The 22,752-nt window shown below is 54.0% G+C and overlaps 2 protein-coding genes across 5 annotated transcripts in view; both read right to left on the bottom strand.

The window, feature by feature from the left end:
• ACSS1 (acyl-CoA synthetase short chain family member 1) overlaps window positions 1–1,637 on the bottom strand; it is a 42,817-nt gene extending 41,180 nt beyond the window's left edge. For 2 of the 3 annotated variants that reach the window (XM_033429422.2, XM_033429425.2), the window contains exon 1: window positions 1,306–1,637. In XM_033429422.2, coding sequence (XP_033285313.1) covers window positions 1,306–1,597 — 292 coding nt within the window. In that variant the 5' untranslated portion in view covers window positions 1,598–1,637. The remainder of the gene's footprint in view (window positions 1–1,305) is intronic. The other variant, XM_004270435.3, reaches the window with a different exon arrangement.
• Window positions 1,638–10,201: 8,564 nt separating this feature from the next.
• Window positions 10,202–19,656, bottom strand: VSX1 (visual system homeobox 1). 2 transcript variants are annotated; one of them, XM_004270436.1, is made up of 5 exons: window positions 19,195–19,656; window positions 16,857–16,935; window positions 16,325–16,448; window positions 15,326–15,506; window positions 13,058–14,133 (listed from the first exon to the last, which is right to left on the bottom strand). In XM_004270436.1, the coding sequence occupies exons 1-5, from the start codon at window positions 19,616–19,618 to the stop codon at window positions 13,844–13,846; spliced, it is 1,098 nt and encodes a 365-aa protein (XP_004270484.1). In that variant the 5' UTR covers window positions 19,619–19,656; the 3' UTR covers window positions 13,058–13,843. The 2 variants fall into 2 exon arrangements, with proteins under 2 accessions (XP_012388684.1, XP_004270484.1); XM_012533230.1 differs by lacking the exons at window positions 13,058–14,133; window positions 15,326–15,506 and adding an exon at window positions 10,202–10,216 and having other exon boundaries at window positions 19,195–19,618.
• Window positions 19,657–22,752: the final 3,096 nt, after the last annotated feature.

The raw sequence follows: 22,752 nt of genomic DNA, 5'->3' as shown, positions 1-22,752 counted from the left end.
GCTCTCCCCCATCCAGGGCGCATTCCGCCAACCCTGCAAACCTAAGGGTTTGGTTTTTTCCCAATAGTTCAAGGACACTCGCTGCTGACTCAAGTTTAGATAAAACACTTCTCTACTGAGTCATTTTTATTAAACCAGCAAAGCAATATACCATATGAAAAAAAATCTGGTCTGAAGTTCCCTTAAGTTTCTTTGTTTGAAAAATAACTGCAAGGTACTACCTATAATTCTATGACTATTTCTGAATTTCACAAGTTGAAATCACTACTACTTATTGGTCACCAGTAAGTGCCAGGCCCGTTCCACCGCTCTACGTGCCTTGGCCTCACAACCAGTCCCTCAGGTGGGCATTACTGCCTCCGGTCTACACAGGAGGAGACTGAGGCTCAGAGGAACAAAAAAAGTGGGCCAGTAAATGGTGGAGCCTGGGAGATTCAGACCCCACCGCCCAGTTCAGGCCTTGGCCACCAAGACCTACAGATCCTTTCCTTAAACACCCCCTAGATCTCACCTATCCCCAGTTACCCCCTTCCTCCCTGACAGGCAGGCCCTCTGGCCGCCCCACCCCAGGCCTAGCCTGCCTGGGCTCGCCCTCATTTCCTGGGCCTTCTCCGCTTGCTGGGCAGGGGGTGGGTGCAGTGCACCCTTCCCCACCCCACCCCAATCCCAAATCTTGACAAAAACAGTAGTGGATCCAATCTCAGCAGACACCAGAGGACTGACTGGCGGTGGAGCTGGTTTCTGGGATCTCAGTCGCACGAGGTCTAAAGCCAGCCCCGTGGGTCTTGGGGGCGAGGGGGAAACTGAGCACTGGGAGGCCCCACCATTGCCTCCTTCCCGCCCGCGGGCTGACTCCCGCTGCCGGCCGGGCTTCCTCCTCCCCGCCACCCGCCACGGCTCGATTTGTTTACACGAGCAGGGCTGCTCCCCAGGCGCGTCGCCGGCCGGCACCCGGCGGTGACATCGGCCAGAAGCTTTTCGGTTCTGTCTCTGGCGCCGGGGCGAGAGCAAGTAGTCCTGCTCCTGGAGCCCCTCGCCGCCTCCACCGCGGCCCGGCGCGCTCGCCGTGCGGGACGGTGGGAGCCCCAGTTAAACTTGGGGGACGCCGGGTGCCCGAGCCGGGACTGGGGAGTCGGGCCGGGCCGGGAGTCTCCGGGACTAGTGGTTGGGGGCGGGGTGACTGCGCAGCTCGCCGGGGTCGAGTCCCGAACGCTGAGGAGGGAGCATGTGGGGCCGCCGCCGGCTGGGCTCGGGGTCCCCTCGGGCCGCGTGAGCTGGGGCGCCCCGGCCCCCAGGCCCACTCACCGGACACGTTCAACTGGCCTCCCAGGAACCAGCCGATCCTGCCGCTGCGGAAGTCGCAGTCGCTCACAGTGTGGTAGGGGGTGTCCCACACGAGCACATCCCGCGCCAGCAGCCCCCAGAAGGCTGCCGGCTCGCTGGCGGCCAGCGCGATCCGCTCCTGGTACGAGCCGGCCGGCGCGGCGGGGGCGGAGGCGCTGCCCCAGAGTCGGGGGGCCGCTAGGCCCCGCGCGCCCACCCCGCGAAGGCCGCCCAGGAGCCGTACGACACCGCGGCCCAAGCAGCGCGCCGCCATCGCGCCTCAGAGCCCCGCGCGGCTGTGGCAACCGAGCCCTCGCGTGCCCGCGCCCCGCCCGCCCCCGCCCGCCCCCGCCCGCCCCCGCCCCGCCCTGCGACCGACGCCCAGCCCAGGCCCCACCCTCCGGTCAACGCCCCGGCCAGGCCCCGACCCCCGACCCCGCCCTCCGGCCAACCCCGGGCCCTACCGGTCCCAGTCTGAAGAATCTACCCGCCCCACCTCGTCCCACCTCGCCTCTCTTCTCCCACCCTAGAGCGGAGCCGGGAAGCGAGAGGGAGCAGCTGGGGAAGTGGTCCCAGAGCGGGCTGCCGGGGTTTCAGTTGGTGCGTCCTCAAGCCCCGACGGCTGCGCCGCGCGGGGACCTGCAGATACGCGCGCCGCGGACGCAGGCTCTCCCGGGTGCCCGGAACTGTCTGGCGTGGGAGGGAGACGGCTCGGCCTCAGGAGACCGACGGAGCGAGGCGCTTAGGTGGGTCCGAGGACCACCAGTTAGGTCAATTCAACATCTCAGAGGCTGAAGGCAAAGTATTCATCCTTTTGGGCGCCCTTGCGAGTGAACCCTCTAGCGGCCTGGTGGGCCTGTACCCGTCCCCCGCCCCCCACCAAGATGCCCACACACATAAGCAGCCCCTGTGGGCTATGGGCTGGCCCTGGGCGCAGGAGGCTGTGGGGACCTGGGGCGGTGGTCTGGGGTCCGGTGCTTTCATGTGGTAGAGAAGTAAACGCTCCCGTAACCGTAGCTGATTTGGAACCCTGGGGAGTTTTCGCTCAGTGCTCCAGCATCTGTGGCCTGGGTTCAAAACCCGGCATTTCTAGCTCTGTGACCTCGGGCGAGTTCCTTAACGTCTCTGTGCCTACACCACCTCCACTACTGAACTCACTGAGTGCCCCTTCCAGGTTGCATGTTTCAGACACCAACTCTTTTATTCTTATGCAGCCCTGAGGAGGGGGAAACAGGAGTGATACCTCCCTCCCTGGGCTGTACCCAGGAAGCCCAGTAGTGGGGGTGGTGTTCTTGTTGTCAAGCCAGGAAAGATAGAAGGGAACCCACAGAAACTTGTCTCAACCAGACTCTTAACTATTACAGCACCCACAAACTAAATACATAATAAATAAGGTAAACAGAAGGAAAAGGGTAGTTTTGAAAACTGGTTGGTTGAGTTCTAGGCTGGGGAACCAGTGATAACTAGCACTAGACATGGGTCCTGCTCTGTGCCAAGTGCTTGACCTGCATTTTTCACTTAATTTAAAAATTATCTAATGCTATCAAGTCCCGCCCACTCTCAACTCCTGAGTGGAACAAATGAGAGCACTGAGCCCTAAGAAATAGGCACATGGTGGGCAGAACCCTACTCCCACCTCAATTTCTGCTTCACCATTTGGCCTGAATCACCTTTTTAATAGAATAAATAAAATTGAAATAGGGAAAGACCATAACTGTGGCTGGGGGCCCCAAAGATGGCCATCAACTTCACCCCCCTGTGTAAGTGAGAAGCTCCCCCTCAAGTGGGCAAGCAGTGCTGCTCTGACTGTCCCAGTCCAGGCCCTGCAAGGCCACAGCTGCAGCTCCTGCTGTCCTGGAACCCAGCTGCCATACTGTAAGCTCTAGCCTTCTGGAGGAAGACACCCCATGGAGAGAATGTTACTAAATGCAAGTCCGTGTGCCTGATGCGCTGTAAGGCCAAACATTATCAAAACATCGGAGTTTGGAGCAGAGAAACATTTATTGCAGGGCCATGCAAGGAGACAGGTGGCTCATGCCTTAAAAACCCTGAACTCCCCAGAAGATTTCAGCAAAGCCCTTTTATAGGAAAGGTGAGGGAGGGGCGTGGTTAGTTGTTGCAGACTTCTGGGTGTCAGATCCTTTGTTCTTGAGGTTAGGTCATGGCCAGGTGACGATGTTCCTATAAAACCTCCACCAAAACAAATGTTATTCTCTGTTCTGACAAGAAAGGGAAGGGGAGGCATTTAGTTCTGTCTCCATGCCTCCTTGCGGCTTTTAACACTTAACAAATCCCATAAGCAAAGCAACATCATTACCCTTCATTTTACTTGTTCAAGGTCCCAAGGCTTGACTTTCACCCTCCAAGGCTAAAAGGAGGGGGTGCATGCGCCGGCCGGTTACCTTACCTGGGAGCATTCGTCCAGCACCCAGTCCGGCTCCTCCTGCCAGTGCCCAGGCCCGACTGAAGAGGGAGATCTCAGCTGGCGGCACCCTCACGGCCAAGTCCCCAGACCCTGCCCAGCCGTCATCACTGAGGGAGCCAGGTGCCCAGGACCCAGCTGGCCCTCAGGTCACCCAAAGTGGGGCCAGGTCCCTCAGACTGTGACCAATGGAGACCGCCGCCGCCATCAGGTCGCGGAGGTGGGGATGGGGGAGAGGTACGTTCTGCTTCAAGGCCTGGGCCCGGCCAGTGGGCAGCCGAGGCCAGGGCTCTGGAGCTCCGTGGGACACAGCCCCCAGCCTGTCCCCGGGCCCCCCAGGGCAGATGGCCGCAATCCACCTCTCAATTCACTCTCTGCCACCAGGACACCCGCCAGCTGACTGTAACAGCCACATAAAGGCGGCTCAACTGCCCCACCCCTATTACAAGAACAGTGGGCAATGTACATGGAATTGACTCTAAAGAAAGAAGTACAGGGGCTTCCCTGGTGGCGCAGTGGTTGAGAATCTGCCTGCTAATGCAGGGGACACGGGTTCGAGCCCTCGTCTGGGAGGATCCCATATGCCGCGGAGCAACTAGGCCCGTGAGCCACAACTACTGAGCCTGCGCGTCTGGAGCCTGTGCTCCACAACAAGAGAGGCCGCGATAGTGAGAGGCCCGCGCACCGTGATGAAGAGTGGCCCCCGCTTGCCACAACTAGAGAAAGCCCTCGCACAGAAACGAAGACCGAACACAGCAAAAATAAATTAATTCATTAATAAACTCCTACCCCCAACATCTAAAAAAAAAAAAAGAAAGAAAGAAGTACAAAGCTGGTGTTTCCTTCAGGCTGGGTAAAGAGAAGTGATTGTGGGTACAGAAAACACTGCTGAGCCAATCGGGTGGTACAGATGGCACTTCCTGCAGCCCAGTTTACCCAGGATGAGGCCACTGAGGCCAAGGCCACCAGCTGCCTCCTGGAAGCGGCTCTCTGGGAATATGGCAGGTAGAGCCATACCCCACCACCCGTCTGGCCACATCCACAGAGCAGCTTCCCATGGAGCCTCGGCAGTTCTGAGAGCAGCCGGTCGTCTAGGCAGCGTGGGTCACAGAAGCTCCTGCCCTTAACACAGGCAGGACCCTCTGCTGCAGAAGGCTGCAAGTTGGCAGGTGCAATGTGGGAGGCCTGGGAGGGTTTTCAGGGGAGCTGGGCTCACTTTACGTCTCAGCCCTGATGTTCAACTCGGAGAGAGCAACCCTCACAATCCTAAGAGAAGGTTGCCCTGGTCCCCACTTTACACATGAAAAAGCAAACACAGAGAGGGGACACGCCCACCTAAGGCGGCACAGCTGTCAAGTCGGGGGCCTTGGCCCCCAGCGCTCACAGTTTTAGCAGCTTTAGGGTGTTTGACTTCTTAGGCCCTACCTCCCACATTGCTCGGAGCACTGGACCCTCCTGAGAAGCAGCTTTGTAGATACAGGTTCGGGAGACCCACCTGTCCCCCTCAGCAGACCCAGCACTGAGCCACCAGAGCTCCCTGCTCCTTGGCCCCTGTTCTCCTCACTCCCACAACTCCCTTCAGTGATGGACCACCACCCACCCCGTGTGCATGGGCCAACATGGAGGCTGTCAGCTCAACAGCAATGAACTAGACACAGCCCCTGAGCCCAAGGGCACGACCAAGGAAAGGGGGAGACAGGGAGACAGGCACCAAATCAAATGACTGAGATGCAAAGCAAAACCAATACAGAAAATCCACACTAAGAGCCTTGAAGTGGGTAGGAGGAAGGCGAGGATGCAGCTGCTGGGGGTCTGGGATGGGCTGCACCAGGGTATCAGGCTCCCTGCCCCCAGGCCTGCATTTCCTGATGTCCCCATGACCTCAGTGGCAGCGATGACGTGTGGGCACACTCGTATCCGTGGCTTCAGCAGTTGGGTCTCCAGGACCCCCACGCAGTGCCCCGTAACCCTGCACACCAGATCCCCGGGAGGGAGCATGCACACAGCAGCCCCAGGGCAGGAGGGTTCACCACCAACGAGTGGGAGAGACCAGATGTGAAAACCAGAACAGACTCCAGGTGGCACAGGGCTGGCAATGGTGTCCTCCCAGAGCTGGGGACCCCCATCTGCTTAGGATGGGGCCATGTGGAGCCAGCAGACCTCGGGGTGGGTCTGTTCTCATGCAGCTCTTGCAACAAGCTCCCTAAATGCCGTCAACACCAGATCCTGGAACCCCTTAACTCCCTCTAGCCCTCTGTGAGCAGGAAAGACTGAGGTGTCATCCATCCACAAACCACAAGAAGGACTTTGGCTTTTGAGTTCTCCGTGGCCCCCAGCAGACACTCCCACAGTCCACAATGGTCAAGAGCGCCATCAGAGAAGACAGCGGCATCTCCTGTGATGTGTCTTTGGTACCTCCAGGAACCGGTTCTCTCGCTGCCCAGGTCCACAGGGACCTCACAGCCACGGCCCCTCCCGCCTCTCTGCATGGACACTTGCTGTGGCAGCAGGCCAGGGGCAATCACCAGACACAGAAGGTCCCTCTGAAGGCCGAGCTCTAGGAACTGTGAGCCGTGGCCACCGTCACCCGTGGATCAAGCCCTGGCTTCCTCCTCCGTCCACCTCGAGGAAGCCGGGTGGACAGAGGGCGCTGTCAGGGAGCCAGGACAAGCGCACCAGGCCCTTGCACTGCCCCCAGCCCACCGTGCAGTAAGCGCCTCGGTGTTGTCACGTGCAAGATGACTGAGTGGGAGCCAGACCCTGAATCCTTCGGCTCGCGAACGCCAGGTGCTGTGTTCATCCCGATGGGGATATGGCAGACAGAGTATCCGGCTTTTTCTGTTTCCGTAAAATCATAGCTTCTAAGGCATGGGGGTCGCACAGGTGTATTTAAGGGCTAATGAGCTTAAATCTCATGCCCTCCCCGCCCCTTCCCTTGTCTTTCTTTGGCTCCCAACTAGTAGACTGCCCCCTCCCAGCTAGAGGGCTGCTGTTCCCCTCAGTCTGCTGTTTCTCCTCCCACTTCAGGGCTCCAGCAGTGAAGTCATGCCTCCCTCCCCTCACCCCCGAACCCCAGCTCACTTCCTGTGGTCTCCTGTTGAAGCCGGTCCCCCTAGAACCAACTGTATCCTGGACTCAAGTGCAACCAGGGATAAACAGATTTTGGTCCAACAGCTTCTGAGAATGGCAGCAGTTCTGGTTGGGAACGTTTGTATTTTGACACGCATAAAATTAAAAATTGAGGGGCTGGGCAGCTAGGGAAGGTGCTCTCAGGTGAGTCTCGGAGTTTCCTTTGAGACCGAACCGCGAGCAGCGGGCAGGTAGAGGGGGAGGATGCTTCTACTGCCAAGGGCAAGGGGGCAGGACGGCCAAGGGCAACACTGCTTAGAAGAGCCAGCTCCCACACCAAGACCTCATCCTGAACAGCCTGTGGGTTTCCCACACACGCCAGAAAGCCCCCGTGGCCACTTGTCCTCGTGGTTCATCCTGCAGGTTCATCGTCCGGCAGAGGCCTGTGCAGTGCCCTCACTCTGAACCCGAGGTCCCGATGCTCAGTGGTGGCTGCCCTGTCCCCTTCATGGTCTCAGGCCAGTGGAAATCCCTGCTCAGACGCTCGTTTGGCGGTGATCGCCCTGGATGCTGGGCTTCTCAGGATCAGAGGAGGATGAGAGGTACGGAGTGAAACCAGGGAGCAGCTTCTGGGCTGGTCTGAGAGAGCAGTCTCTTTTTCTGCCTGAGACAGCAGAGGCAGCTGAAAACACATCACCGTCCCTACCTGGGGCCTCAGGAATGTCTCTGGGGCTCCCCAGCCTCTCAGCTCAATCAACCCAAAAGTGAGGGTTTATGATATGAGCACGACCTTGAGACAAAGGCCACGACAGGGAAGGGTCAGCCAGCAAACATGTGCTGACCGCCTGGAGTGGACACCGCTTCCTCTGGGGCTGGCCCCTGGGGGTCCCAAAGAAATTAAACAGAGCCCAGCCCTGAAGGCACCAGCTGAGAATCCAGGAGGGTGTGTGTGGATTGAGCAGGGGCCCAATGAATCTGGATTGATTGATTGATTGTGGATTGATTGAATGGGAAGATGAGGGATAGAAAACAAAACAATCAAATTTCTAGTACCCAGTGCCCATTTTGACAAACTTTAAAGCTGGCCAACACTGCCACCTAGTGATGGATTCTGCCTTTAACTTTGAAGTTGCTTCAGGACCAGCGGACAGGAAGAACACAGCGCGGGCCTCGAAGCCACGTCTCCATCAAGGGAAGTCCAGGAGCATATCCTGAACAATGAGGCCCTCATCAACGAAGGCTAGTTGCGTCCAGAACAGCCCTGAACTTGAGGGACAGACAATCTGGGGAAGGAGAGGAGAGATCTAGTGTAAGCGGCAGAGAGAGATTAAGGTGGTGGACTGGGCATAGGGAATAGCGGGAATTATTTATTTTAAATGATGATAAATTGAAAAAAGATGAGGCCTTTTTGTCTGAGTCCGTGTGGGCTCCTATAACAAAGTATCATAAACTGGGCAGTTTAACCACAGAAAGGGTGGCTAACGAGACAGTTACATGACTGTAGATATTTCAAAGGGGAGACGACCACCACCGGTGACTCAGTGGGTGGGTTGGAAGGATGGGTAGAAAAACAAATTCCTCTACACAAACGTGTTCAAGCTGTGCTTTTAGATGTTTGACCCGCAAGTCAGGGCAGAACACAGCCACATGCCTGCCAACAGGTGGCGCCAGCATGTTATTGGTGATGATTGATTTATTTATCCGTTTATTTTGATAGAATGGGCGAAAAGGCAGCCAGCCTTGGATGAATTTTTAAGAAGTGGGGAGGATCCAAAGAAGTCAGAACGAAACCATGGGTCTCTACCGTTCCCTTTTGATAGATACCTTTTTTTTGGCTGCGTTGGGTCTTCTTTGCTGCACGCAGGCTTTCTCTAGTTGCCACAAGCGGGGGCTACTCTTCATTGTGGTGCGCGGGCTTCTAACTGCGGTGGCTTCTCTTGTTGCGGAGCACGGGCTCTAGGCTTCAGTAGTGTGGCACACGGGCTTAGTTGCTCCGTGGCATGTGGGATGTTCCCGGACCAGGGCTCGAATCCGTGTCCCTTGCATTGGCAGGCAGATTCTTAACCACTGTGCTACCAGGGAAGTCCCTTGATAGATATCTGTGTGGAAGCCTTAACTTGGAGGGCGCTTCTGTAAGAACAGCTTTGCACGCCTTTCCTTGGGCCCAGATGTCATGGGTGTGATTCTGCTCTCACCAGCCGGGTAATAGATTTGGGAAAGAATACAATACACTTGGGAGATCAGTGCTTTCTGTCCTAAGGTTGTTGAACACTTTGCATCATCGGGGAGCCCTGCACGTGGGGCGCGCACTAACAGGGACCATCAGTGGTGACAGGGACACAGCATGCTTATTTTGGGCAGAACACAGCTGTGTGAGAAACTCCCCAGAGGAGCAAACTTTGGCAACATCAGAGGGTGTAGCTGAAGGTGGTCATGCACCAAAACAGGGTAAGCAGCAGCCTGTGGGGTCCCTGATGAAATCCTGTGAACGGGACCTGAATGAGCAGACGTTAACATTGGAAAACAGAGAGATTCACAGTAATTCTCTGAGAGCAGGTCTCCCTAGAGCTATACCCAAGACAAAATTCTTGGTCCCATTCCCAGGATTCTGAAACCTTTGCAACCCCTACTCAGCTTCCAAAGTGAGGCTCTAAGAATCCCAAGACCAATATCAGATCAATGGCCCAGGGTTCTTTGGCTGCCATTACACGTGTGTCAAATCATGGCATTGTACACCTCAAACTTACACAATGGTATATCAATCAATTATATCTCGATCAAGCTGGAAAAACAGAGGTAAGGGGTCTGATGGTGTATGCATCTTAATCTCAAATGGTTCGGAAAAATATAATGTGTGGACAGAGAGATGAGATGATAGACGGATGGAAAGGGGCTGAGGCTTGGTAAGCCTCGCTGAAGAAAGACCCACAAAACTGTCAGCAAAATAAAATGGTTGTTTTGAACCACAGCCTTGGGGCAACTGAAGCATCTTCTAGACCCAAACATCTAAAAGCTTTATAGTTCTGCCTTTCACATTTGTCTAATCCACCTGCACATATTTTCCTGTGAGGTGTGAAACTGATGTCCATTTCATTTTTCCCCGTTTGGATAAACAATTGTCCCAATAACATATCAAACAGTGAGCCCTTTCCTTCGTGGCCGGCCTTGCCACCTCTGTATCCGCATGCGCGTATGCTCCCTGCTATTGGGTCTGTCTGCTTCCCCAGCCAGCACTCTCAGGCCTGACCGTACAGCTTCACCCAAGTGTCCACATGTGGAAAAGCAAGTCGCCGCCTCCGTCTGCTTCAAGGCTGGCTTAGCTCTTCTGGCCCTGAGCCTTACAAACTTGAGAATCATCTTAGCAAGTCCACTTAATTTCTCTGCAGCTCAGTTTCTCACCTGCTGTGAGAATAAAAAAAGACAATATGGACATGATTTGTAGACCACAGAGAATGATAGTTTTAGTTTATTGTATTTATACTGGTAAACTTAAGAAAACGACACTGATTGCTATATCTTGTTCTTCTGTCATTTCTGAAAATATCTCCTGGAGTCACGCATGTTTCTCAGGCACTGATGTGCTGCTCCTGTCACCAAAGTGCAGCGGGGGTGACACTGGTTCATAGTAGGAATCTGTCCAAACTGGCCTTGCTAAAATTATAATTTTTTTAAAATCTCCTTTTAGGCTTTTATAGCCACATTTCAGCTGGAAAGCAATTTTGAAAGCTGGAAACAATTCAGTCCTGCTGTCAGTGGTCAGATTCCAATTTGCTGCATGATTTGAGTCAGGGCTGAAGGAGACTGTGTGTTTCCTGTCAAGTTGGCACTTCTGTTGACCTGACAGGAGATGCAGGCAAAATACGGACTCTATCCTTAAACGTTTTCATTGTATTTTTAAATGAGATTTTGTCCTGTGTGTGCTTCGCCCTAAATTGAGAAAGAGGAATTTCTATTTTAATAATATTATTAATAATAATAATCACTATTTTATTATATTTTTACATACTAACTTTACAAAACTTAGAAAGTATGAAAAAAAGACCAAAAGTATCCATTTACCCATGATCCAAAGATAAATGCTCTGAACGTTTCAAAGGAATTTCATCTGCCTTCTTTTCTTCTTTTTTAGTGTCACATATACTATTTCACATCCTGCCTGTGGCCAGCCTGTCCCTTGGCTGGTCAGCGGCCACTCCTTTTTCTTCTTTGCTGGAAGGAGCCCAAATATACTTAGCTTTAGGGCGAGAGAAGCTCGGGGAACGCAGGTGCATTTTTGGTCTAAGCCCAACGAGGAATTCTGCCCCCTTGACTCACGATTGGTTTAGGCCCAAGAGTGACAGAAGTTCTGACCAATGGGGAGTGAGGAAGCCTGTCGAGCGCCAAGCACCCTGGCCTGGACAAACAGGACAGGTGAAGGAGGCAGAAGGACAGACCCTACCTGGGTCCCCCAGCTGCTGGAAGGTGCAGCCCAGATTTAAGTTCACCAGACAGTGCATGGTTGTCCACGTTGGGCATGTCCCTCTCCTGTGCCCAGCGGCCCCCGGGTGGAGTTCTGCTGTGCCCCTGGGGCTCTTCTTAAACGCTGTTTGCACAGTGTTCCAACCGGTTATTATCCCATGATTTACTTAGTGGATCCCATGTTGCTAAATAATGATGATGACAAGTGTTCTCACTGGGGTCTTGATACTAACGGGAATGCCAGTAATAGTGTAACAATAGTATTTATTTTGCTCTTTCTCTACCATGCTGGAAACCGAGGTAAGCACTTTACTCACATCCTTCCATTTAATCTCCACAAAAACAAGGGTGTTCTATTATGATCCCCATTTTATGACTGAAAAAACTGAGACATTAGTGTCCTTATACATTTAAAATGGTCTATATTACTGGTTCTAGTCCCTTTCTCTTTTGCCTCTTCCTGTTTTCTCCTTTTTTAGATAATTTTGCCTAGAAATTTGTCCACTATTTGTATAGTTCTATGGCAGTTAAGTTTCTTTATTTCACTTTTATTCTGCTTTACATATTTTTTTCTACTTGTATCCTTTTTTGGGTTCGTTTAGGAGTTTTCAATCAGCAACTTTTTTTTATAATTACGTTTAATTTTTTTAATTTTTAAAATTTATTTTTGGCTGCGTTGGGTCTTTGTTGCTGCGCATGGGTTTTCTCTAGTTGTGGCGAGTGGGGACTACTCTTCACTGCGGTGCACAGGCTTCTCATTGTGGTGGCTTCTCTTGTTGTGGAGCACGGGCTCTAGGCGTGTGCGCTTCAGTAGTTGTGGCTTGTGGGCTCAGTAGTTGTGGCACACGGGCTTAGTTGCTCCATGGTATGTGGGATGTTCCCGGACCAGGGCTCGAACCCATGTCTCCTGCATTGGCAGGCGGATTCTTAACCACTGAGCCACCAGGGAAGCCCCCACATGGCAACATCTCATGAACATCTTTCCATGTAAGTATGCCTCATTGCTATCATTTTTAGTGGCTGCATAATATTTTATTTTATGAGTGTGCTGTATGTAAGTTGCACAGGTTACTAGCTCCCTCCCCCAAACTCAAGCCTGGATAAACTAGGAAGAGAGATGGAGGCAAGAATCTGAGAACCGGCCTGAGACAGCAGAGGGTCCAGAACAGGTGTGGCCACATCGCCCAGGGCCTGCTCTGCAGGTCCAGCAGGACAGAGAGAAGGTGACTTCCAGATTCTTCCCAGCACCTGCCCTCCCGCCGTCAGCCCCAGGCTTCAGCTGAGCTCTTGGTGCCAGAATGAATGAGAGAAGGTGGGGCTCATTGTTAGCTGCTGTTGCTGCAGTAAGGATAGGTGACATCTAATTTTCACAAAAGTCTGGGACAATCACAGGATAAGAGAAACAGACCAAAGGAAGGAAACTGTGTTTTCTCCTCTGGAGAGACGGCAGAGCTAAGCCCAGCCCGAAGGGCGGCGGCGCCCATTCCCAGAGGAAGCCACCTGCTTAGAGGGTCCTCACCCTCCTTCCCACGCTTTCTTCTTCAAGGAGAGCCGTGTTTCCCCCTCAGCCTCCCCATCAGCAAGGTGTAAGCTCTGGACTCTGAACTCAGAAAAGAGAATTAGACACCGACGCTGCCCCATAGGAGTTTACAGAGCGACACGGGGTAAGTGCTGCAGCCCGAGCGTGAGACACTTGGGGTACAATGTTTCCAGGCTAATGGAGGCGCCCTCGGCAGGGGCAGCAGGAGGTGCACGTGCAGACAGAGGGGGTGTGTGAGACACCAACACACCACAAAACGTTTATTTTAAAATAATAAATAAAGGAAAGGAAATACAGGCGAGGAAACATTCACGAAATCAAGTCACTAAAGTGCTCTCAAACATAAATTTTAAAAAACCAAGAAGCCTGGTCTGAACTTAAAACACTGTTTATAGATACTCAACCGTTGTTCAGATATGGTCCTGTGCTGTTTCAGAAGGGAAGGGAGAGAGGACTTTCTTGGTTGGAATGACAGACCCGATCAAATGACACTCAGGAGGACATAGAATCATTGCCTAACAAGAAAATGAAAAAGTCCAAAGCCAAGTTCAAGGTAAAAATGTTATGTTTCATTCATATGAGGTCTGCATGAAGTCTTCAGTATCTATGAAGATATATGATTCTCTGTAGGTTAAATAATTTTGTATTTTTGGATTCAGAGTAAGGACAGCAGACTTAACCTGGGAGTCTACACTGTATATTGAACCAAATCTTGGGATGTCTGGCAGTGAAAATGGGTTTTGGACTTAATATCCTTCCTCCTCAAGTTCTACAGAAGAGAATAAAAGTTTTATACCAAATTAACTGATTCATGTGCCTTTAAGGAATGATTTCCATTCTAGAATGAAGTGGAATTTTCCATAAGTCACCATTTGTCTTCTTAAAGCAAGTGGCATTGCATTTCATCCTGACACCGGAAGAAGAAAATCCAACTGAGAGTATTTGTCTTTGACAACTTTTGTCTTTTGAAAAAAGCTGGTGAGGAATGTGCACATTTCCAGCCTTTGGTGGGGCAGAGGGGACCTGCAGCCTTATAAGGCCCCCTCCTTCCCTGGCTGGAGCCCCTCTAGCCCCTCAGAGTCTGAACATCCTTGGGCACCAGACCCTTGCTGCGCTCTCTTGGTCTCCTGACGTGTGGTGCTGGAGAGATCAATGGCCGCGTCTTCCAAGCCGCTCTCAGGGCTGCCTTCCTCCAAGCCCCTCTGTGGTCCTGCCTGATGTGGGCTAGAACCTTCCTTGAGATGGTCAGAGCCCCAGAGTCCTGCCAGCTTTTCTTCTCTTTCTGCTCTCCTTATCATCCCTGTGGATTTTTTATGCATCCCTTGCAAAAAAGGAAAATAAATAAAAACATATCTCTAAATACAGCAATTAAGTCAATTTCTTCCATGTCACTGTTCTCTAAATCCCATTAGAATTTCCCTTATTGGTACCTGTCTTGGGGCCTGCAGGAGAGTCTCGTAGGTAACTCTCAACATCAGGGGTTGTAGACTGGTGTCTGCCAGCTGGACACAGCCAGCAAAGTGCCTTGTTTGGATGACATGGTGATTTTTAAATTTTTATTTTAAAACTTGTTGGCAACATTTTAAAATCAGGAGATTTACATCAAAAGTCAAACTTCCAGCTTCTCTCAAAAAGTCAGATGTCTGGCAGCACGAGGCCCAGTTTCTTGTTCGGCCACAGACCTGCAGACTCAGTAAGCTCCACCCCACCTGCTCGTGTAAACTCAGAGGGGTGGGCCCGGTTACCTGCCCAAAGTTCCCTCCAGGCTCTCCAACCCTTGAGGGCAAAGGTGATTGGTTTCTTCAGTCCCGGCATAGTGTCAGGTGGGTAGGGGTTCAAAAAGTGTTTGCTGAACAAAACCCCTCCTCCTCCCCAGCCTAAAATGCCCCCTCAGCCCCCTAATCCTAATCTCACACCCTGCCCAGCGTGCTGTCTGTCACTCATTCCTCCAAGCCCAAGTGTCTCTGGTAACAGCCAACAGACCAGGAAGGGTGCCAGCTCCTCAGAATGACCAGCCTCAAAGCTTGGACCTCACCAGTGAAGACTGTCCCAGCACCAAGAACTAGGGGACAGAACAGCTACACGGCAGATTATTAATGGCCGAGCCAGGACCAGGAACTGGACCTCCTGAGTCCAGGGTGCAAGGGGTTAACAGTCTGCAGGTTCACTGCCTGCGCCTTCCCGCTTCCTATTACCATGAGCTCTGAACTGTATGGTTTCCAAAACCTCTAACAGCTCTCAACATTTGGGAAACATATTTCATATAAAGAAAGTGTGTCATTCCACTCATAAAACCAGGGCCTGATTGGACCTGTCTACACACTGCCTACGTAGTTCCAATGAAAAATAAGGCAACTGATCAGAGTCCAAGCCTTGTAATTCATTAAGAATCGGATGTGATATTCTGGGCCTGAATCTGAGTAAATTTACATTGCTTGGCTTGGCAACGGCCACTGGGCATGGGGACCCCCAACATCTCTGGCAGGACGCGGCCACAGGACCCTCTTCCTTACCCAGGAGCCAGGGCACACAGGAGCCCAGCAGGCCGCCCTCCGCGGAGCCGAGGACTGAGTCGGGCAGCGGGATGCAGTGTCGCACCATCGCCCCGTAGAGCCCGTACTCAGCCATCACGCTGCTGCCGTCCCAGCGCTTCTCCCGCTTCCGCCACTTGGCCCGCCGGTTTTGAAACCAGACCTGGATTGAGGCGGGAGGGGAAGCAGAAGGGCTTACGGGAGGAGACCGCAGCGCAGAGGGGCACGGGTGCACCCTCTTGGGGGCACCTGGGACCCAGGCCTTTCTCGTGGCTCGCAGGACTGGTCGTGCTGGGTGATCGGGACCAGTTTCCACCGAGGTCTCCACGGGGTCAGGGATGACAAAACAAAATCAGAGTATCCCACAGTGTGCAAAGAAGCTGATTTTTACACTGATGGGAGCAGTTCACCAGGGCAATGGTCTCTTCTAACCTCGGTTGTTGGATTGCTTTATCTTAATAATAGTGTCGACTATTGTTAAGCTGTTTAAAAAGAGTGAGTGGCATATCTTCTGACCTGGCGAGGAGGTGCTGTCAGCACAGAGGCTGAGGCACACACAGGACAGCTTTCTATAAAGACAAAGACCAATCCTGTGTGCCTGTGAGTGCATGTTCCAGGGCCAGATGTGCATATGGCATGGGGGCAGTTTGCAGAAAAGCCTCGTCAGGCTATTTACACTGGTTTCTTTGAGGGTTTGCAATGGAGTGATAGTCATTTTTTCATTAATATCTTGACATAGTTTCTAGATGCAGCACACACTGTGTAATTTTTAAGAATGATTTAATAAAAGGGAAAAAGGCTTGAAGGTTACAGGGGTCATCCTCTCTAAATGAACACAAAGGAAAGCTCTAGCATCTAAGTAACCTGCGGTTTGGGTGTGGAGGGGGAAGTGCTGGGCTGTTTAGAGGTGGCTATGGGCTGACTCATTGCATGTAAGGGCAGCATGTTCTCTGTGGTGTCTCTGGGTGGTGGGACCTGCACCTGTATTCGGTCTTCGGGGAGTTCGGTCTTCACGGCCAGCATTTCCCGGGCGTACACATCAGGGTAGTGGGCCTCGCTGAAGGCCTTCTCCAGCTCTTCCAGCTGGTGGGCTGTGAAGACAGTCCTGGAGGGAGGCCCGAACACACACGTGGGCACATGTCCACAGGAGACTGCAAGGCTTCCAGCCTCAGAGGACCCCATGCCTGGCCCCTCTTTGTCTACTACATGAAAACTGGACGCCCCACCTCTGAATGATTAGCCTCTGGAAAGTCCACAATTTAGTTCAGACCAAACAAAGTTCTTTAGGTCTTTTTTTCTCCTCAATGAATTCCATCAACTCATTCTAAGAAGACCCATTTTAAAGGCCCACAAAATTGTGTCTTTAAAATGCTACCAAGGCTGACCTGCAGCCCCCTGGGAACTGCAGAATTACATTCCCAAGTGGCTCCTGAGCCCTTCCCGCTGCTGCCCTAATGCAGGGCCAGCTGGTTCTCAGGCACTGTGTCCCAAGGAAAGGGGTGAGGGCAGGTACCTATGCCTCCGCTTCTTCCTCTTGCCGGGGGCGGGGGACGCCTTCAGGTCACTCCTGTCTTCAGATGGGCTGTCCTCATCTGTGAGCACAAGGAGAGAGGGAGGACTTGCAAGGTGAGCACATTTTTCACTTTGTTTTCTGGATTTTACTTTGAGGATTGACGCTGTGAACCTGCTGGGGATGCGAATGTTTACAAGCTCGCATTTTTCACACCATGCTGCAGGTGCTGAGCTTAGCACTGCTCGTGCATTGCCACCGTTCTTCTCCATAAATTAAAAGAACTCCAAGGCAGCTGCTATTATTATTCTCTTTTTACAGAGGAGGAAACCAAGGCACAGAGAGATTAAGTAACTTGCCCAAGGTCACACAGGTAGTCAACAGTGAGGTTGGGATTCAAACCCCAGACTGTGTGAAGCCAAAGCTACTTGAACACTAATTGCATTTCCTGTCCCTTCAGCTTCCAAATTCATCCCCTTCCTTCTGCCTCTATCTCACCTTCCTCATCTTAACCAATACACCAACATTTCTCAAAGGAAGGACGGAGGTTTGTGACATCGGACCCTCATCAGAGCTGGTCCCCTGCCCTGCTGTACCGATTCCAAACCTCTGGAAGTGGGATCTGGGAAATTCATTCTTGCCAAATGTGCCCAGATGATTCATAGATGGCAGGTGAAATAATTTTAAGAACCCACTCCACTATGCTTTATCTTTTGAGATCCATTATATCAAAAGATCTAGGTTGAAATGAAGGTTAGAAGACCAAACTATTGTCAGGTTCATTGTTAAAAAGCATATTTGCTTCAAAACACTAACAAGTGAATTAAGAAATGCAAAAATAGTAAAATAATGTCAGTTTTACTCCTACATCAATTACTTCACCAGAAAAATTGGATTACAATATTATGCTATCCACGCTGTCCAATCTGGTATACCAATAGATATATAAGGTTATTGAGACGTGAAATGTGGCCAATCTGAATTGAGACCAGCTGTAAATGTGAAATAGTCAGTGGATTTTGAAGACCTAATACCCCCAAAAGTAAAATATTAATAATTTTTATATTGAGTACATGTAAAATGACAATGTTTGGTATGTATTGGATTAAATAAGATAGAGTATTTAAATTTGTTTCAACTATTTATTTTTCCTTTTTAATGTGGCTTTGAGAAATTGTTACTCGCAGTCACATGATGTTTCTACTGGACAGTGTTGGTCTTGGTCTTGAGAAACGCCCTCACAGACTAGGATGCGGTTGCATTTTGCCTTTAGTTTTATGGTCATCACATGGAAAGAGCCCATCCTATGAAGGTGATTCCTGCATTTTTAGTGAAACAACTAATAGTGGGGTTCATTTGATCTTACCTAGACAGTCATGAAACAAAGTCTTTTTAGAGCTGGGCGGACGCTGGCCTGCCTGCTGATCCCGTCTGCTTACTTTTTTTTTTTTTTTTTTTTTTTTGCCTCGCTGCGGGGCAGGCAGGACCTTAGTTGTTCCCGGACCACTGTACCCGCTTCAGTGGAAGCGCGGAGTCTTAACCACTGGACCTCCAGGGAAGTCCCCCGCCTGCTTCCTTTAATCAGCAGTGGAGACCACTACACTCTTTCTGCCTCGGCTGCCTGGATGCTCAGCTCTGCGGTCCGCTACATAGTTTCTCTCCACCCACCCCTTCTCGTGTAATTCTCCGTTCTCTTCCCCCACACCCCAAACCTCTCTATTTCTCGGCCCTGTCTTTGTAGATTTCCATTGCTCCCTTCTGTTCCCCACAATCCACCCCGACTTCTCTGAGGAGCTGGGCACAGCTACCATAAGACGGGCGAGCTCGCTTCTCACGTGCTGGAAGGAGGGGAGAAGCGCGGTACCCAGACTCGCTTTTCAGCACAGGGAGGACAGTTCCAGGCCTCCGCCCCGCGCTCTCCAAGAGCCGGACTATTCGTCAATCAATTCAGCGAACCCTCCAGCTCTGGCGGGCACCGGGTTCTGTGCCACTGACAAACGAGGCAGGGCCAGGCCTCCCGCCCTCCAACGTTCCCAGAGGCCGAACCTCGCGCGGGCACGGGGGAAAGGCCCCCGGAGACCGCGGCCGGGTCGCTGAGACCCCAGGGTGGGTCCAGACCGGGTGATGGTGGTGTCCGCGGGGCAGCGGCGACCAGACCCGGAGGAGAGGCCAGGGGCAGAGGGCGCGGCTGCGAGAATGCCTTCCCCGGCGAGGCCACGCTCTGGGGTCCCGACTTCCCTAGATCTGGGGGGCTGCGTTGGGCTTGGCGGGGCCCCGGAGTGTCACCCTGCGCGCCCGAGCCGAGGGAAGGGACAGGAGTGGCACGGACTGGCCTCCTTACCGGACGTCGAGACGCTCTCGCTGCGCTTCTGGCGGGCGGCCGGGGTCGGCGGGCGGCCGGGGACTTGCGGGGCGCTGGGCTCAGGCCCCTCGGGCGGCAGGAAGGGCACGTCTGCGAGGAGGAGGCAGGGCGCCCGGGCGGCCGCAGGGGGCTGCGCGCCGAAGCCGCAGAGGAGGCCAAGTCCCAGAGGGAGGGCCCCACGCGCCAAGCAGGAGCCCCAGAGCCGTGGACCCGCGCAGGGCGCGGCCGCGGGGCCTTCGCAGCCGGATCCCGGCCCGGGGCCAGCAGGTGCGGGCAGCTCAGCCTCCAGGCCCAGCAGGTCGGTGATGGCAAAGCCCCGGGGGCGCGAGCCGGTGGGCGGGCCTCCGGGCACCAGTGCCCTGCTCCTGGCACGCCCGTCGGAAAGCGCGTCTCGACCGGTCATGGCTTCTTAGGCGGCGAGGCTGGACCCTCTCTCGGTCACTTTTGCGGAGGGGGCGCAGCTCTGAGGAAGATTTATACAGTCGGGCGCCAGGAGGGCTCCAATCAGCGGGGCGCGGATGCGTCACGCCTTGGACCCCGCGAGATGGGGACGCCACCAGTTTCCCTCCCTTCGGTCGCCGCCCTCCCAGCTGCGGTCCCCTCAATCAGCTCCCTCTCCCCTCTCCCCTCTCCTTTCCAGTTGTCCCCCTGCCCACCCCCACTCCCGTTCTCGGTGGGAGGAAAATAGGCAGCAGACAACTCTATTCCTAAAGTAGAGTCGTCCCCTCCTGCAACCTCTGCTCTGAAAGCCGCAGGTTCCAGATCCCGATTCTGTTCTCTCCCCGTCCTGATACTCCGGCGGAGGCCCCGCTCGCAGCCTCCCTGAAGCCTCCCTCCCCGCATCCAGTCGCCCATTAAGACCAAGGCCCCATTCCCAGCCACACTCTCAACACTACAACCAATATGACCCCCTCCAGCCGTCCAACGCCACCGCCGGAGGCAAGGCCTTCCCCGAAAATCCCCAAGGGGAAAGGAGTGGAAAACGTTCATTTAACCCGTGCCCATTCCAACTCCAGCCAAACCCACCCCAGCGCTCTAATGGCCGAGCCGTCGGGGTCGCAAAATTCACACACTGAAGGAGCTGAAGAAGAAGAAGTAGAGAGAGGCGGGAGCGGCCGGTCCGGGCCAGGGCGTCGGAGAAGGGCTCCAGGTTTTGCAAACTGCATTACAGGAGGTCCAGTGAAATCAGAATTTCAGATGAACTGTGATTCTTTTAAATTATAAGTGTGTACCAGTATTTTATCTGGCGACCCCTAAGTGGGGATGGTAAATTGGAAAATAGGACCTGTCTACTGGGACCCACCCCTCTTCATGGAGGCTAACAAATTATTGTCAGATTTTATGACTATTCAAAGAAAGCGTGATTTTCACGTGCAGCGCCCATATTTGTTAAAGTGGGCGCGAAACGAAACACGTGGGTAAACCTCTCCTGGCTCGCACTCCGAAAATTTGAGCCCACCCAACCTGAATCGCTCGGAGCCCTGAGCCCACCCTTCTCCAACGCGGAACCCGGGAAGCAGAATCTCTCAGTCCCGCCCCTGAGGGCGAGCGGCCAGGCGGGCGCCCAGCGAGGGGTGCGGCACCTCTCACAGCGCCGCGCGGACGCCCCACGGGTCTCTGCGCGCACCATCAGCACAGCCGGAGCCGGAGTCGGACCCCGGGCCGAGCGGGGACGAGCCGGAGCCCGAGCCGAACCGGAACCCGAGCCGAGGAGGAACCCGAGCTGGAGCCGAACCCGGCAAAGTGGATCTACAGCTGGCTGCGCCTCGGGGTGGGTCCTCTGCAAACCTGAGGATTAAACGAGGGGCTTCCGATAAAGATAATTAAGGAGGCTGCGCATTAACTTTTCATTATTAAAAGAAGACCCAAATCTCCCCCTCGCAAGGTGTTCCCGGGATTAGCAAAACAATAACTTTCCTTTGGGATAATTGTCCTTTGAGTCGCTCGGGGTGGGGGCGGCTTCAGACGCCAGCGTCGTTTTTGGCTCCGCCAGGAATTTCTCCCTAAGTTTATCTCTGGGTTTAGGGGAAGGTGTTAGGGGTACAGTACCCAGCCAAGATGCTCTGGCTCTTGGCCCGGCAGAGCAGAAGTTTGTAAATCAGAATTTGGGGCCTCAGTTAAGGAAGACAGCTAACGATGCACACATTTGCAGACGTCCGGAGCAGGCAGGCTGGACAATTGGCCTTGAGGTGGCCCCGCCCGGGACATTTGCAAGGGCCGGTCTCAGAGGCAGACATGTGCGCCGCACCTGCAGCTTGGAGGGCCGACGGCGCCCCCTCGCCTGGGCCCGGGTCTCGAAGTTTCTGTCCCTCAGCCTCTGTCAGAGGAGGCCTCGAGTAGATGGCCAGGGACCCAGAGGTACCAAAAGGCCATCCGGGAGGAGGCCAACTTCGACAGCACCACACGGTGACCGCCACTCAGTGCCAACAGCACACCGGTTTCCAACCCCTTCGGAAGGATATTATAAAACCCATTTTGCAGATGAGAGAACCTGAGGTGTATTAACCCGCTCACACCTGACACACCTGACACGGAGAGAGAAATCAGGAGAGCAAAGCGAAGCAGAGAGAGACCCCGAGAGCCCCGAGGTTGGAGCTATAAGGGAACCTTGCAATTCCTGGACAGAAGAGTCACTGCCTCCTCCTCCGGCCACACCGCGGGAGGGACCAGGATGGAGGGAGAGCTGAGCCCCGGGCGCCTTCCTTTCCGCGGCGTGGCCGCGGCGGGAGCCCGGCGCGGGCGGGCATTCTTACTGCCCATTCCCGGGTAAGAAGCGCCCCGCCCTGCTACGCTAATCCGCGCCACCACTCCCACCCCTAGCTCCTGCGGGGGATCGCGGGTCCACTCGCGCCCCTCGATTCTGCGGGATCAGCTCAGAAGACCCCACCCCTGGGGAGCCGGCGAGCGCTCTGCGCAGCGTCCGCCCAGTGGGGGAAGCGCGTCCAGTGCTTTAGGAGACTTGGAAATGGCGCGAGCCGGCTCCGAGCCCACCCACGTTCCGCGCGTCCCTCCGGGCGCTCGGGCGGTTGCCGAGTCTACGCAAGTGGGCGACAGCGTTGGGGAACCCCTCGGCCGCCGGCGGGGTGGAAGGTAGGCGCCTCCCAGCTCCCCTCCCAACATATACAAATCTGCGGACAGAGCCAGAGCCATCTAGCGCGCCCCGCCTGGGTCAACCCCCGGAGTCGTTTTGGAACCCTAAATCCGTTAAGGGGTCCGGATCTGCCTTCATCAACCAGGATTATCTGGGATTTAACTAATCAGTAAAGGTTTCTCCGCTCAATATTTTCCAGGGAAAGTTTCCAGCCCCTGTCCGTGGCCAGCCACGAATGTGCTCTCCGCTTCCCTCGTTCTCCCTGCCTGGACGCGTCCCGGCTCCTCGCCACGCCAGGCTGAGGCTGGCCGGGGTGTAAGTGGCTCAACGACAGCCGTCTCGGGCTTTTCGGAGCCGCCCCCGGCCAGGCTGGTAGCATAAAGCGCAGATGCGCTAGGAGTGGGATGCGCACCGCGAATAAAGAGCGTCGCGTGTGTCTGCACGTT

The sequence above is a fragment of the Orcinus orca genome, chromosome 16, assembly GCF_937001465.1.
Source record: "Orcinus orca chromosome 16, mOrcOrc1.1, whole genome shotgun sequence".
Lineage (NCBI taxonomy): Eukaryota > Metazoa > Chordata > Mammalia > Artiodactyla > Delphinidae > Orcinus > Orcinus orca.
This window is presented reverse-complemented; position numbering and strand designations above follow the sequence as displayed.

Coding starts and splice junctions, on each gene's coding strand:
- VSX1 (XM_004270436.1), bottom strand. CDS start 19,618: ATGACCGGTCGAGACGCGCTTTCCGACGGGCGTGCCAGGAGCAGGGCA. Junction 16,936..19,194: donor CGAGAGCGTCTCGACGTCCG/GTAAGGAGGCCA, acceptor TTGTGCTCACAG/ATGAGGACAGCCCATCTGAA. Junction 14,134..15,325: donor CTGTGTGCCCTGGCTCCTGG/GTAAGGAAGAGG, acceptor CTTTTTTGCAAG/GGATGCATAAAAAATCCACA.